Here is a 16,689-nt window from a genome sequence, read left to right as displayed (position 1 = left end):
CTCACGCGTAACAAGGGTAAATTAGCAGGCCAGACTTTTTTTAACGGTCTCTGAATGGATCTGTAGCTTGGCTCCAGTGCTAATTGGGGTGCGTGGCTTGCGTGCATGTGCTGGCCTGAATTCCTTCTTCCCTCTCTCCCAGGGAGCTCCCCGTAGGTGCCCGGCTGTACTCTGCGAGGGCCTCGCTGTGCAAGCAGGGTCCCAGCGATCCCAGTTAACGCTGCAGGACCTTCATCTGCCTGCCTGTGCCTCCAAAGCACAGTTAATTTAATGCCCACACAATGATGTGTGGTATTAATGTGAAAGTTGCATGCCTGTGTGGGTAGCCCACGTGCTTACTGTTGGTCTAGTATTTCAAAGTTAAACATAAATAAAACAGTACAAACTTCAGACATCTAGGAGGGGTTTAAGTCACATTGCATTTCAAATGCACAACACGTCTCCTATCGTGCTGCTGCTCCTGCAGAGATATTTCCTTACCGTTTTGTAGCTATGCACGGTTGAGGATAAGCACCCCACTTCAGTCTTTTTTCATAGATACAAGTCACTCGACAACTTGCTGAGATGATTTGTCATGTGACCTTGTGCTTTATCATGTAAGTTTGACTTTTTCCTGATCTGGCACGTGAGACTTATACAGGAAGATACATTAGTCCAGTGTCTAATTATACTGAGATAGCCAGCTGCCATGAGCAGTCAGGGGCCCAGTCCTGGGGAGAAGAATTTGGTTCCTGGATGCCCCCTCGGACTCCCAGACCAGGCCCTCAACAAAACTATTGGGAGTCATCACCCTCAGTATATGCCCTGTGTCCCCTCAAGCCTTTGTAAAATGAATGCCAGGCGTAACTGTCAGAAAGGCTGTAAAGCAGTACAGTTGCTGCATAGTTCAGTCTGAAGAACACCAGGTGTGATGTTAGTGATAAAATGAAGCCATTAGTGATGAATAAGTTACTCCTTCCCTGTGTTTCTCGAAGTGCTGTGAGAGGTAGGTCAGTGTGAGGCCCTGGCTAGTAAAATGCAGTTCTTCCCAATGTCCTTCAAGAAGTACCATATATCCTCAGCTTCTCTTATTCAGTGGCAGAAGTTTCCCTCCTTTTTAATTGGCATAGCCTAGTGCAGGAACGATCACAGGGAGGGGGGGAATGTCCCTTAGCTCTTGAAGAGGATGGATACATTCAGGCACTCTTTAGATGAAGAGAGATTTGCCCATCCTGGCAGACCTTAGCTGGGGAAATACAGAGATCCACCTCAGGTCCTCATGAGCAAGGGACAGCTGTCGTGGCTTCGGTCCTCATACTCTGTAGGAGTCTGCTGCTTTCCTTTCCCCGTGGACCTTATACTGGTGGTTTCCAAAAAGGCTGCCTACATGTACAGAGAGGAAGCCTCACATCCATATGTAAGGAAATGAAGGCTTTTTTATTTTTTTACATTGAACTGTGGTTTCTCCATGACTTTTTATGTCTTCTCACGACGGCATAATCTTTCCAGTGGTAACAAAAAAAGAGAAGGTGGGTCTCTTTTCAGAGCAGTTGCTAAAGGAGGCATGTGATTGTCATTTATTAGTTACGCAAAGAGCTTTCAGGATTGTGAAGGACTGCAGTGGGTTGCTAGCTGGCAGCTCTGTCATTTGTTGTTCTGTTTCCTTAGCTGTGTGAGTTTGAGTCTTTTTTTTCTTTTTTTTTTTTAACTCCTTCTCCCATCTGGCATCTCCTAATTATTTTCTATTACTAATCACTTCTACAGGAAACAGACTGGACTGTTGAATTAAGAGACCTATAAAGGGATAATTTTGTTATTTACAAGTTTCTTACCTCACTTAGACTTTATAATGTGACACTGTATAGCTGGTGATAATCACCTTGGGCTACGATTGTGTCTAATCTCATAAACTAAGCAGGGTCAGGTCTGGTCGCTAGCTGGATATGAGACTCTCAAGGAAAACCCAGGGGCTGCAGGAAGTGTTGCTAGTGGCGCCTTTTGCTGTGAACTAATATCCAAGATGTCTTGTGTTTTATACCCTCTGCAACTCTATACCCTGCATAACTCTGTGTTAAGAGAGTCTGCATACCATGCATTTTCTCCACTTCTGTCCTTATTCATACAAGCTCCATTTTCTCCTTACTGTTTGTAGTGTGGTATTTTTTTAATTTAGATGGGAGGGGGGAAATAAGTAGGTTTACATTGGTCACTGTTTACATGCTCACACATGCAAATTCTTATCATTTGGCTTCTATACAAAGATCAAAAGGCCATAGAGCGATGGAGGTCTGGTGTGTCATCCTCTTTTCAGCTGGCTAATCCCATGATAGGCAGACACATCTGGTCCACTAATAATTGCCCATTCATGTAAGTGGTTACCAAACCATGAGACCCGTGAAGAGTAAAATGCTTGTTTTAGAACTGGGAGCAGAAAGAGTAGTTAGAGGTGGCTGAGTGAACTATTTGCATGTATTAGTCTAGGAAAGCAAAAAGAAAGAATCATTTACCCTGTGGTTAATGCTGCAAGAGTTGATCTGTTCTAACTGTTGTTTCTTTCCTTTTTGTCTTTCAGAAGAAAAAGGTATTTTCAGATAAAATTTCTCATGCTTAGTTTTCATCTCTAGCTGAATGTTTTTTCTTCCGAATATGAGCAAAGTAAGGAAAGCAGTTTTGTTACTAAGCTCAATATACTGCTCGCTCTTATTACTTCAAACTTGTCACACTAGTTGTCAGCAAAGACAGCAACTCTGACAGTTTTCCAAAGTCTTAGCTAGAACATTAACTTTTAGAACATAAAACTTTTCTATATTTAACCTTTTTTTCTGCATGGCATCAGCAGTTAGGAACTGTGCCACTGCTGGCATTTGCTGTTATTACAGTCCTAATGTTTAAGCAACATAAGAGCCATCAAGTTGAAAAATCCGACTCTTCGAGAACCATTTTTGCTCTAACCCTTGTCATATTCGTGTTGATACTCCTGACTTCGACACAACTTGAAAAATAACTGCAGGATCATGTTTTTCTAATAGTGAAGATCATATTATAATGCACTTAGCTGATATAATTTTTAGTGAGTATTATTATTGTATTTGGTTAAAGCAGTTGAAATAGGTTGCCTAAAGAACATTAGGGCTAGAATCACAAAGGATAATGTCTCCTATTAAACCTTACTTGTACTTGTATGTGAATTAATACATTTTTTATGGTTTCCAATTTGTGGATTAGATTAGTAGCACTTGAAAGCAAGCACCTTTTCCCTTTCAGAGCAGAGTGAATGAATGTTGTGAAAATATGAAAGGTTATATTCCCCATTTCCATTCTACATGTAACTGTGAAATGTTTTAAAAGCTTTATGCCGTATGTATCAAATGGTTGAAGAAGGTTTCCGATGATTTTATATTGCCAGAAAAGTCTTGAAGTATTTACCAAAACTAATATGATAGTGAATTGTGTTTGCATTCAAGCATTTTTGTGACTTGGCTGAAGATTAGAGTAAGAATATGTTTAATACAAACAGTTAAAAATTCCAAGAGTATCATGCAGGTTTGTATCTTTCACAGATTTGGAAGTGTTCAGTCTGTGACAGCTTCACATTCACTTCAGACTCCAAATCCCCATTAGCATTTGTCTCAGAGCTGCAGCCTGCTGCTTGGAAGCTGACAATCACCTTGTCGTAAACAGAAGTCCTTAAAGCACACTCATTGCTCAGCAAGTTGATATGCCGAGAGATTACTAGATAACTTGTCGTGGGGCTTATGGGTTAATCCTCTTGGGGTATTTTTATCGTTGAAAATGCAAACAATAACAATGTTAGAAGTCATATGAGCTTAGAGTGCTAGTTGATGCTAGCAGTACAAATAAAAGATTGCCTAGTAAGATGAGACTAAAAAAACAGACTAACTAAGAAGAAAACAGCTATGCTGGGCAAATATTTTGTTCATTTTCAGTAACTGAATTTAAGAAATGAAACTGTACCCCAAGCTTTTTTTCTTTTTTTAATCTTCCATGTGCCCTATACTCGGAAGAAAATCTTTCTGTCTGAAGATCATATGCCTCTGAAATTCCAAATGGCAGATCTTTGAGTTAGTGTTTGGGACCTAGGACTACTAGATTTCAAGTAAAAGTTGACATCAACTGAAAATTCTGTTACAAGAAGTCACAGACTTGCTGAATAAAAAAAACAACCCAAGGTCCCTACACTGTGATAGAGCTTGTGTAAGCTGGCCACCTGCCAATTCCTGCTTCTCCCCCAAAAGCAAATAATTTGTGTAGCCCAAATTTATGATGGGGAATTGCAGTGCCAGCTCAGATTCAAAATGATCCATTTTTCAAATAAAGACATTATTTAGATTTGTTTTAAAGATGCTTAGTTTGGCCACTGAAGATAATAGTTTCTAGACTACCTGTCTTGATTAAGAATTTTTACCAGCTGTAGTTTCCTTTAGAGAAATGGGATGCTTCCTGCCCTTGCATGAAAATTTTCACATGACAGAGGCATTTATAAGTGTTAATTAGGAAACTAAGAGGGAGTAAATAGGAAAGACGAACCATATGTGGAAAAGGAGAAATGAGAAAATTGGAATGTCGGTCAATAGGATATAGAATAATTCTTTTCAGCTACTTGCAGGAACCAATGTGCTGTAGGAGGAACTGTTAGCTAACTGCAAACAGTGCCCAGCCACCCGGTTTCCAGGGCAGCAACTTCTTTCATAGAAGTGGTCAGCGTAAGAAAGCAAAGGACAGAGGACTACGTCTGAATAATTTAACAAAATCCATTGTCTAATAAGTTCCACGCATCACAGTGGTTTTCAAGTTTTCTTCTATGCTGTTTCTTTTAAAAGAAGAACAAATTTTTCTTTCAATGTTATTTCCCTTACTTTGAAATCTGAAGGCATATGTTGCCTAGTCTATCCACAGGGGTGCTCTGGAGGCATTTCTGCCAGTTAATTCTAGTCCTCTCAACGTTTTAATCAATTTGTGGGTTATCCTGGTGAAAAGGTTAGGCACGTGTTACTTCCTGAATCAGGGATTAGGAGACTTATGGGTGGCAATAACCTGAGAAAATGACTTTGGGACTTCTTCAGAGTGTAATTCCACTGACAAAAGTGTGGAACCAGACTCTGGTTTCATTCATTGCAGGTTTTAAATCAATCCTCATTTAACCAGAGATTTATGCAAGGATACTAAGAACCTATGTGGGAGACTTATTTGAAGGATGAGCAGCCTGCTTCATTTTCTGAGTCTGCCTAATTATATTGTATAAAACGAATGTAGACCTTGACCTACAGCACTGGCACAGCTATGCTTGTGGGCACGGGTGCAGCTAGAAAATTGGTACTAGGGCCTGCAAGAAGTGCTAACAGACACTTGGGATTACCACTTTTTGTAGTTTTTTCCACAGTGAGGTGGTCCATGAGTATGATTTCACCATTAAAAATTTTGCAAGAATGTTTCATGTCAATGTCACAACTCCAGGATTCTTTTAGTGTCAAAATTATTTTCACCTTGATTCATGGGGTTGAATCAAGTGTTAATTAAAGAGGATTAGGAGACTTTTCACTCTGAGTCTTATTTATGCTAAATAAGTATGACTATGTACTGAAAGTATATTGAAGAAAGAAACTCTGACAGCATATGTATCATAGCAACATAGCTTATTTAGGAAGAAGTAGATGAATTCAAAATAGAGGATGTGCCAAAGGAACAGGTGTAGTATAAAATACGAAGAATGTTTAGAAATTAATGAGCTGCAGTTTTCAATTAGAACACGTATTGAATTATTCTAAATTGAATTACTGTGTAGAACCAAAAAGGCTAATATTAGAGACATTAGACTGCCAGAGAAGACTAATGTGAAATGAATATTATACTTCAGGTAAGAAAATATTAATGAGACATAAAAAGAAATTTCCATAGTGCTTGCCCATGTTATACCAATATTCAAGTCTCCTGTTCCATGAGTGAAAATCCCTTATAAATATAACAATAGAAAGGCCCTGTGGATTACATGATTGTTGTTATACCTAAGTGTATGTTTTCAGTTACAAAAAGGTGTAGAGGTTTATTCTAAAAATTGCTTTTAACAAGATGATTCTTGATACAACAAAGGAAGTGTTGTAAATTATTTATATTTCATAAAGTTTGGCCCCCGTCAACATTTCATTGCCGGGAGACAGATGAGGTTCCTCACCAAAGGGTCTGGTTGAGTTTTTTGATGTGCCTTCTCTTCTCCTTTTATCTAATTTAATTTGAGGAAATCCTTATAATGGTGTGGGTCAGATGACAAACTATCATCAGTTGCATGTGGTTTCAGAAATTAGTCTAACAGCCTAATTTCTCTTACAATGTTTAATGTAGTATATTACTGACAAAGAGCATTTGCCAAAAGAGTAATACTCATAGAGCTGCTGGTTTGCATTAGGTTTTGACTGTTATCACTCCTATAGAGCACATTGTCTTGTAGCATTTATAAATGACTATAAAGTTTTTTTTGGAATAAAATTTGCCTTGAAGTGTCACAAGTCAAGTTATTTTTGCTGACACCTTATTGCAGTAACCATGCCCTAGTCACAGAGGCACAGCTCCCTGTAGGCCAGCCAGGAGACAGAAGCCACAAACAAGGAAATAGAAGAAAATGCAATGCTGTTAGCTGAAATAGAAAATGATGATTAAATCGGAGCAAGATAGAGAAGCTGCTCAGGAGCAGGAGTTGGTACAGAAAGAACTCCTTGAAGGGAACCGTTGTCGTTTAAACACTTTCCAGAACCACCTTTGCGTGTTGCTCGTCAGGGTCAGAGTCTCTTCTTCAGGCAGACCTCCTTGCTACCATCGGCTCCTCCTCCCCCCGGTTTCGTTGCTGCAAGACACAGAGCTCTCAGAGCAATGCCCATCAGTGTAATGGTTGGCTTAAAGCCAACCTATATGAGTGTAGTCCTCCCTGTCCCTCTGCTTCTGCCTTTTCCCTGGAGAGGAGTACAGGGCATATAGCTTCTTTAATTCATTGTTTAGCTTACTACCTTCCTGGCCCAGGCTCCTGGCAAGAGGAAAGGTAGCTTGAATGGATCAAAACCCAAAGCTATAAAGGGCAGAAGGGTGTGTGGAATGGATTGAAAACAAAGCTGTAAAGGATAGGCTTCATCTGAAGGACGCATTGGAGACCAATTCTGCTGATTCTTGATGCTTCTCTCCTTGCTCTTGTGACTGTTTTACGCCCTGCCTCTCAGAAACAATGCGGCTATGGCTTTCTGAGGCAGGGAGATGGGGTCCTCCACATTGTACCTGCCCTTGGTCCCCTCTGTACTTAACACACTGGGCAGGAGTTGGCCCCCTTTTAATTCAGCTTGTTTTCCCAAGGAAAGGAAGAAGCTGTACTAATGAGATGCAAAAAGTGAGGAGAAAAATTGGTTAGTGTGAACCCTCAGCTTGAACCCACTGCCACGGGGAAACACTTTCCTCACCACAGTAGGAGTTAGGAGTGAAGAGATTTCAGTTTTTAGCTTTCTGGTTATCTTTTTGCATGGTGTTTGATTGACATATCCTGCCTCCCTCTCACACAGCTTGGTAACAGCTGTGCTTTTGTTCCACAGTCATTGCTTGCCCCTTACAAACCGGCTGGTAGTCTCTGACGCTAGGGGAAGGAGTGGAGTCGTTGATTACTTTAACAGATGCAGGCAGGGGAGTGGGAGACGTCCCGTGTCCGTGTGCTGCACGGGTTGTAGGTGAGGAGTTCCTTGGCTCAGCCACTTCCAGGCCTGAACCAGGACAAAAGCAGGAGCCCTAGGAGGAGTGCAGTTAGCATCATCTGGTCCATCGAGTTCAGACACTACCCTGTGCTGAAGTCTATTACTAGCTATTTATACAGCATAAATAAAATTGTACCTATTGTTTTTAAAACCCAGTTGAGCAGCGTTATTTGTTGCAACATCCAAGTCCCTGCTGTGCATATTCTCACATACCCACATGCATATTCTTATGTACCCACACACAGAAGAGAGGGACATTTATATTAAACATAACCTTCATAGTATTTTGGGGATATTTGTATCTATGGAATATTAAGGAAATCCCTCAAATTTCCCTCCTGCATTAGTGGACACACAGGGCCACTTCCTCACCTCACCAAATGCTGTCATTTGATGTTAACAGAGTCATCCAGAACCAGAAAAAAAGCTGAACTTGTTATTGGAGGTATTTTGAGTTTTTTATTTTATTTTTACCATTGCTAAATCCTTGGGTGTATATCAAAATAGCCCCCCCCCCCCTTAAGAAAAGAAATGTGCTTTTCGTTTGCCATTGCAAAGTACCTTGCTTTGGTATCACTAGGCAGAAAAGTGAATGTTAATGGCTTTTGTCTTGGAGTCTGTTACTGAAAGAGATAAATGGTCATAGCGGATGCTTTTTGCCGGTGTGCAGTTTCCACTTGTCATTTCCAAAAGGCCCATCTTGATAAGTGCATGAAGTAAATCTATAACCAGTCACGCTAGCAGTAACAAAATCAGCCAGACTGTCCTAGATTTGAATCAGCTGCAGTGATTGGTAGGTTACAGAAAAAGCACTGTTATGTTGGCTTTCTCAAAGGTCTCTGTTTTTAAGCTTGCTTGTCATGAGAACGAGGGTATGTCAGGGTATTTCTGAAAAGCATATTAGTATGAACCTGAAATCTTCACAAACAGTGTTAATATTCTCTAATTGTAATGCACAGTACAATACCAAACTAAACCATTTTTTATGCAGTAATTTCTAACAGCTTATCCCTGGAAATATTGGGCAACATTTTTTTCAGGAATTTGAACTTCTGTTTGGGTGTTCTTTTTTATTTAACTATCATGCTTTAAACTAAGCCAACACATTGGCTGAGTTTTTTTAGTTAAGATTTTAATTAAAGTGGCTTTTTAAAATGTGTTTTAAGTTCTAGATATAAAAATGTTTATTAAAATTGCTTGCTCTGGAGATTATATACACTCTTATCAAAAAGGTCTGAAAATATAAATAGCTATTTCTTATTTTTTGTAATAAGTATCTCACTGAAAAAAGTACCAATTTAATTAGAAACCAGTCCATTTGGAGAATTTTTTTATGAAAAATCACTCTAGTATTTTCAGAATTTTGCTTAGCAGTTAGTTTTCATCATTCAACCAGGTCTAAACCTAAACTCACCTCCAGGTAACTCTGCTGACTTCGATAGGGGTTGCGTGTCGAATAAGCATCTCAGTATACATTGAGCATTGTGTGAACCTAATGCTATCCATGTGCCATGAAAATGTGGCTATGCTGGAATGGCAGCAAAAGAAATATTACCCTGCTAGGAAAGACAGCATGATGGTCCCATTCATCAAGTTTCTGAAATGTTAGCTTTCAAATTAAACTTTTTTTATACCATTCCCACCCTCCACTCACACAATCTGTCTGTGGATAGAGGCTATGCCTGAAAATCATTAGCACGTCTATAAGTGAAAAAAAAATGAAATGAAAATAGCTTATGACCAATTTTAAATAAAAAGTGAAATTTTGGGGTGTTTTTCCCCATGGAACAACTCTGTAAATGAAATGACTAGGAAAATTGTATTTAGCACAGAGCAGACCTTCACCAAGAAGAAATGCATTGAAGGAAAATGGGCTTAGTTTCACTATCTGAATGATTAGCTTTTGAAAATTGTGTACTGAGACCATAAAATGTGCTCATAAAGTGTTCAGGCAAGGAAGGATTTTTTGAGCATATGCATTTGGCTAAGCTAACTGTACAGTGAAACAGAACACTACAAAACATACAGTGGCTAACTGCATAGTGGTCCAGGTTTGTTTGTCGAATATCTCCTTCTTTGACATATGTACGATAGGGTATCATCTTTGATTTAAAAAAATGCATGCAATATAACTGAAGGTTAATATTATTATTGAAATGCATTCCTTAGAGGGAAGAGACTGTATTATACATGAAGTCTGAATCAATAAAGGCATATTTAGTCATTACAACATGAAAGTACCATATGAGAATGAAAACATTGCATGTGTATTTCCAAGATTGAAGAAAACATGATACTGTGTTTGAGAGAGGAGACAGGTGGTCATGAAAGTAAAACCTGTTTTATACTGGAAAGGCACATGGAGTTCAGGATGTCTGATCAAGTCTGACCTGGGCATTTTAGGACCTGTGAGCTAACCTGACTCTTGAATGTTCTGTTTTTTTCTGGAGTAATTGTAGTTTATTACTCAACAAATGGGAAATGCATTGATTTGCTTTTTTAGCGAGATAATTCGTCTGATGCTGACTGAATTGTATGACTGGATTAATCTTGCATAATGTGACTGTTTCAAAGAGCTCAGAGAATGACTAATTAGAATTTACTGCAAGCCATGGATGACTTTAAAAACATTTCTGTAGAGTCTTCATAATAAGACTTACTGATTGTGAGATTAGTACCAGAAAATATGCACATATTATCCAAATAACACTTAGAACAAACAGTGCTCAAGAAAACAGCTGTTTCTACCACGCTCTAAAGGACTACTCTCAAGGGGAAAGTAAAGAAAGTGGTGTCACTGTAGGACACGACTGAAACATTCTTATGGTTGAAGTTTTATCACAAATGAGAACATTTGAAATAGCAAGTTACAGGGTTTTTTTTTTCTTGAGTCCATATGTACAGCTTCTAGACATCTGGCTTGGTTTAAAGGTTGTTGTATTGCTGGTTTTGTTTTTGTATGTGCTTGTTTAAGTCACTAAAATGTACAGGACTAAAAGGCTGCTCAGATTGTGTGCTTTTCTGAGTATTTGCTTGTCTATTACTTCCAGTTGTTCCATTTTCAGTTCACCTCAATCTCATGAAATCACATCCGTAATTTAATAAAGAAATACAGTCCTCCCGTTTCCTTCCTCCTGGAGTCTGCACAGCATATTGCTCCCTAGATATGCAAATGGTTGCAAATGTGTGTCACAAACAAGTAATAAAAAATCAAAACTTAAAAAAGTGGAAGGGAAAAGATGTTCCTCCTTACATTTCTGCCTCCTTTTTATCCAGTGCACAGTAGCCAATATCTAATAATTGTCCCCATTAAAGTAGACTTCAGGCAGACCAAGTTCTGAAGGTAACTGCTGGAAGATAAAAGGGCTGCTGAGAGGGGACTTGGATGGAGGGCAGGAGTGCGGGAGCCACTGCCAGAGAGCAGATGTAGAATCACAGATCAGTCAAGGGAGTAAGAAGAAAAGCAGGACCTAAAGGTTTGCAGGCTGGGAACGAAGACAGAACAGGGCTCCTGGGCACGAGAGGGCGTCAGGAGAGAGCCGTTTCCCACAGAATTTGAACTGAACCCCGAGGTCCCTGATTTCATTTGTTTGTTCTCAGCAGCTTTGGGAAAGACTGTGACTCTTCTCTGTAACGGTGGGGCTTCCTGGAGGACAGTGGTTTGCTCCCTGTTACTTTATTAGCTCAGGTCCTGTTAATCTGAAGATCTGGACCTGCGTGACCCAAACTACAGTCGGTAAGGTGTGTGCAACACAAATCTTATTCTTCAGTTCTGTTGCCAAAACTAAAGAAGATGAAGGCTGTGTTAAAAAGAGCATAGCTCGCAACACCAAACTCCCAAAGTTAGGAAATGGCTGAAGAATGAGTACGCATTATGTAGTTTTGTAATCTTAAAGTTGTTATATGGGGATGAATTTTAATTACAACAGTATGTAAGGGAAACAGATAAGATTTATATTTTTCAGAGCTTTTGAGTGACTAACTGCATGGCTCTCACTTACTTTTGATGTAGTTTTCTCGCATGCACTCATGTAATGCATATAGCACATGTAAAGGGCCATAAGTGTATGTATGCACAGCATTCCTAAATTTGTAAACACCAGAAAACACTTTACACTGAACAGTGTAAAGTGGCTTTATGTAAAACCAATAACCAGTCTTAGTTAGATTACTCTAACAGAAATTACTGTTAGAATTAAAATTTATAATCTTACAACCTTTCAGATTATAAAGCATTTTCATAATTACAGCCATGAGCTATGACCTTTCCCTGTTGGGTGGTTTTGCTTACCTTTTGTTGGCTTCTTAGGATTTAATTTTCTAGGATCCAGAAATCATTTTCTACTAATGTTACTCTAAAGTGCAATTGACAATAAATCAGTTCTTCAAAATTAGGGGAAAGGAAGTTGGTGACTGTCAAAACACAAATATGCACTTGAGCAAATATTGGAAGGAAAATTCAGAATGCTTTATCTCACTTCTTAAGTGAAATTATGCAAAAGCTAATAAGGGTGTGATTCTGATAGGATCTGAGTATAAATGTACTCTTAAAAATGGAAGGCTTATTTCAACAGTGACATGTATTGTTTTCCAACAAATGCAATGTTCAAAGAGTTTATTTCCTCCTATGCAGTTTAGTGATTTATTTTTTTCCCTTTAACACTGAGTGAAAAAAGGAGGAATTTTAGGGTTCCAAGGAAGCCTGTAACATAATTATGCTTCCAGAACTTCACAGTTTGCTTCCTGAACCTGTTTTGTTGCCCTTTGGAGAGGATGATTCTGCTCCTCTGGGTCAGGTTTAGGTCCCTTGTTCCACAAGGACTTTTGCCTGGTTTAGTGCTTGGGAAGAGAACTCTGAAGTGACTTTAGCTAGAAAGAAAGGAGAGAATGAGCTCAGAGGCCTGTCTGCTTCCTCCTCTGCTGAGTTACTGTCTCTACTTTCGCACTATTTCCACTTAAATGCTGCAGCCAGTTTTTGCCATAACTTACTGTTTTACCTCTTTCTTTTTTTTCCTATTGCAATGTAGGGTTATGCTATATATAGGAGGATATGCAGGGAAATGTGAGAAAAGACTGTCTATTCACTTGCAGCAGAAATGAGTGGTTAAAACCAAGTGAGGCAGATTGAGGTAACCATTGGGAAGTAATGTCTCAGCAGACTGGTGGCTGGGGCCAGCCTGGCAAATAATTTGGAAGCAGGTTTCAACATCCTATTAACCACCTCCTGTCTGTATGGAAGCTGTGAACTGCGTCAGGTATTCCCAAGGCCTGCATATAAGCCACTAAGGGCTGACACCTTCATCCTGTGAAACCTATAGCCTGTGTTTTGTTTATTAGCTATTAAGTTGCAATACAAACCAGTGGCTGGTGAAGTGTTTGTAGAACCAAAATCCCTGCAACCTGCTCCTGTGTTGAAGCCCCGTAGATTTTTCAGACCTATAGAAAGGGTACTGGTGGCCCTGCAGGGAAACAGTGGAAGAGCATTACTCTTCTGAGCCTTATCTGCAGGACTGAGCTAAGTGGTAACACTGCGATGCAGCTGCAGAACGCACACCGCTTCCACCCAGAAGCCTGCGACAGAGTGCTTGTCTTTGGTTGTTACTGAGTCATGAGAGATAAAAATACCTCTGTCGTCTCTGCTGAAGAGGGGAGAGTGTTGCTGCAGGTAGGCAGTCAGAGGAAAGGGAGAGGAAGGTTGCGCTCTGGCTAGTTGCACAAGCCAGCTGTATACATGGAGAGGTCCTTCCTGAATCCTGAACATCGCAGAATGTTGTCAGCCCCACAGCGTGACGTGTGTCAGAGCAGAGGTCCGTTTTTGCTGTCTCTGACAAGGGCTGTTAGCAAATGCCTGGAGAGCCCTAGAAGAAAAAGGGCATGACTAGAGTGGTCCTAGCAGCATACCCCTCTGCTGTCAGCGGTCAGCTCATAGGGACCTCCTGAGCTGGGCGATGGCAATGCATAGCTCCCAATGGATATCGATATCCTCCGGGCACTCATCTAATCCCTTCCGAGCCCGTTGTGCCTTGGCCTCTGCTGCATCCTGTGGCAATGAGTTCAACAATTTAATTATGCTTGTGTGAAATACCGCTTCCTCTGCTTGTGTTAGAGCTCGCAAGGCCTGGGTGGGCCTGTGCTGTGTGTGTTTCTGCATCAGTTGCATCAGTCCAGGCTGTAGGTTTCAGTCTGATTTGAGACCATTTGCCATTCACCTTCTGTCGCCTGCATATATCCCAAAAGAGGGGTGCCATAGCAAAACTGGTTTTAAGTCTTTGGTGGAAAGGGTGGCATAAAGAACTTCCAGAAGCTTTTGTGCTCATCTCTACTGGAAGAAGAGGAGGCTGTCACATGGCATGAGTTTGATGAGCATCTTTTTATATGGAAAACATTGAAAAATGTAATTTTAGAGGACGAACAATGAACATCAGCAGTCACATTAACTGATGCTAGAGCTACTCTCAGCTTCACCTCCAGGTGCCGTGCCCACGTCAGACTGGGGGGGAGGGCAGAAGAGAGCTGTTTTCTTTAATGTCGCCCGATTTTTCCTTTCACAGTATTAGCCTTGCCTCTAGCTCTGGGATGCAAAAAGATGCCATTTTGTAATGCCGCATGACTCATTCATTGCTCGTTATCCTCCTGCTGATATTTTTCCTTGAGCCAGCAAGAAAGGCTCGGGGGGAGGCGGCGGGGGAGAGCCGCGGCAGACGGCGCCCCCCGCTCGCCTGGGCTCCATTGGCTGCCGCCGCCGGCCGCCGGAGCCACCCCCGGACCCGCGCCGCGGAGCTGCGCTGCGCTCCCGCTCCCGCGCCCCGCTCCGCACCGCTGCGCTGCGCTGCGCTCTGCTCCCCTCCCCTCCGCCCCGCTCCGCTCCGCGCGCAGCGTCTCGGCAGCGCTCGCTCAAAATGGACATCAGGGTCCTTCTGGAGTAGGAAGCCTGAGCTTTTAGAAATGCGCCTTTTGACTAAGTAACGTGACTCGCTAAATGGATGAAGAGGCTCTGGGCTTGCTCACGCGGCCACCGACTCCGGTTTTTACCCACATTCCAGACCCTTAAGTTTTTCACGATCAGACCAGATCCCTTTAGAAAAAGCAGCAGCAAGAAGAACCTGTCTCGTTAAGTTAGCCTTCCGGCAAAAAGTACATGGTGGCGATCATGCCGTTCTTCCAAGCGGTCTAGCTTTCTGAAATGTTCATTTTTGATTTTTTAAATTGAGCCCGATAAGCACAGAACACAGATCAATACAGGGTTCTGTTTTTCTTTCCTGTCAGTTCCAAAATGCCATCCAGAGAGTCTTGGTCAGGGCAGAAAGCTAACAGAGCTACAGTTCACAACTCAAAACAAGAGAGCCGTCAACAAGATTTATTGATAGCAGCCTTGGGGATGAAACTGGGTTCTCAAAAGTCGTCTGTGACAATCTGGCAACCTCTTAAACTCTTTGCTTATTCGCAGTTGACATCACTTGTCAGAAGAGCAACTCTGAAGGAAAATGAACATATTCCAAAATATGAGAAGATTCATAACTTCAAGGTAAGAAATTATGCAACTTATTTCTTTTTAAGGTGCAGAGCCTGTTGTGTTTTATTTTAAAATGAGTCTGGGATTGCATGGAAATAACATATATGCAGTTTCTGAGAACTTAAGTACTTCAATTAAATCTTTACTGCCAGTTAAGCTAATTAGATGTTTTTAAAACATATCAGCAAAAAAATGGGGATTTTGTTGTTGAGTGCTTATGTGCATTTATTTGTTTTGATATTATTTGCTGTATCTAGGTTATCTGTGTTCATTAAAATTGTTTTATAAGGAAAGGGAGAGGGATGCTAATATTGAGAAAAGCTGGAAAAGTTTTCTTTCAATTCCTTTATTTTAGTTCAGTTTTATTTATGATGCTGTGATGTTGAAAAATCTTTGTTAGATCTTTGATTAGAGGATTAAACTTATCCCAGTTTGTTGCTGGTAAATAGCTTTAGATATAAGAAGCATGTTCTGTTGCATCTGGATTAAGCAGATGGTCTGCATTTCCCTTAGTTTCTGGCTTTTCTCCTGTGTTAATGAATTGACTGTGATGAAAGGAGCATGGCTTACCATGGGGCTATTAGAGCTGCTGACATTTGCAACTACCTTTTGCTTTACTAAAATTTGCTTAGTCTTTTTGGTTGCTTCTAATCATTGTTTTAATTTTTTTAACTAAATTATACTCTTTATTAAGAGAGACACATGTCAATACTGTATATGCATGTTTTGTGCCTGTGTCTGTAATAAGTGACCAGTAAGGATTTGGTAATTCAACCTTTTTCAGTCAGATTATATCACATAGTAGGCAGTCTTTATTTGCAAAACTAAGTGAATTATTGTTTTACTGAATTCACGCAGGCGACAATGCAAACTTCATATACAGTACCTGAAGCCTAGATTTTACCTTAAATGTGTTTTTTCCTATGTAGTTTTTGTTTTATTTATTTTAGGACAAGGGGAAATCATTGATATAATATAGGCATCTGATCATATAAGCATCTTTTAATTATCTCTTATTTTCAGTTTTGATTTCCATCACACACATGTATGTGTGAATGTACACATATGCATACATGTATATTTACCTACAGTCTGTTTGATTTTATGTAGATCACCCTCCGGCTTTTGAGTTCAGATGACCACTAAAACTGGAAACTTTATATGATCAGGATGTTTTGTTTGAGTTGAGTTCTTCAGTAAAGCACAAAATTGAAAACCATATACAAAATGCTATATAAAAAAGCATTTACTATGAACACTTGGCATAAAATAATCCTAATGGCTGTCAATTAAATCCCAAGCGTATTTTCACAAGATCCTGAAGTGCCTTGCAACTTTCATTTTTTCCTTAGAATCTGAAGATAATTCTTGCAGATGCTCACCAATACTGATTTTCCATGTACTACAGTATATGTAGGGAAATATGTATTTAATTTTGCGTACATCTCCATTTTG

The 16,689-nt window shown here is 40.2% G+C and overlaps 1 protein-coding gene across 2 annotated transcripts in view; it reads left to right on the top strand.

The window, feature by feature from the left end:
* CHN1 (chimerin 1) overlaps positions 1 to 16,689 on the top strand; it is a 106,346-nt gene that overhangs the window by 58,254 nt on the left and 31,403 nt on the right. For both annotated transcript variants that reach the window (XM_064514985.1, XM_026092810.2), the window contains one exon: positions 15,169 to 15,246. In XM_064514985.1, coding sequence (XP_064371055.1) covers positions 15,169 to 15,246 — 78 coding nt within the window. The remainder of the gene's footprint in view (positions 1 to 15,168; positions 15,247 to 16,689) is intronic.

This window comes from Dromaius novaehollandiae, chromosome 7 (assembly GCF_036370855.1).
Source record: "Dromaius novaehollandiae isolate bDroNov1 chromosome 7, bDroNov1.hap1, whole genome shotgun sequence".
NCBI lineage: Eukaryota > Metazoa > Chordata > Aves > Casuariiformes > Dromaiidae > Dromaius > Dromaius novaehollandiae.
The sequence above is the reverse complement of the archived record's forward strand: the minus strand, read 5'-3'. Positions and strand labels throughout refer to the sequence as shown.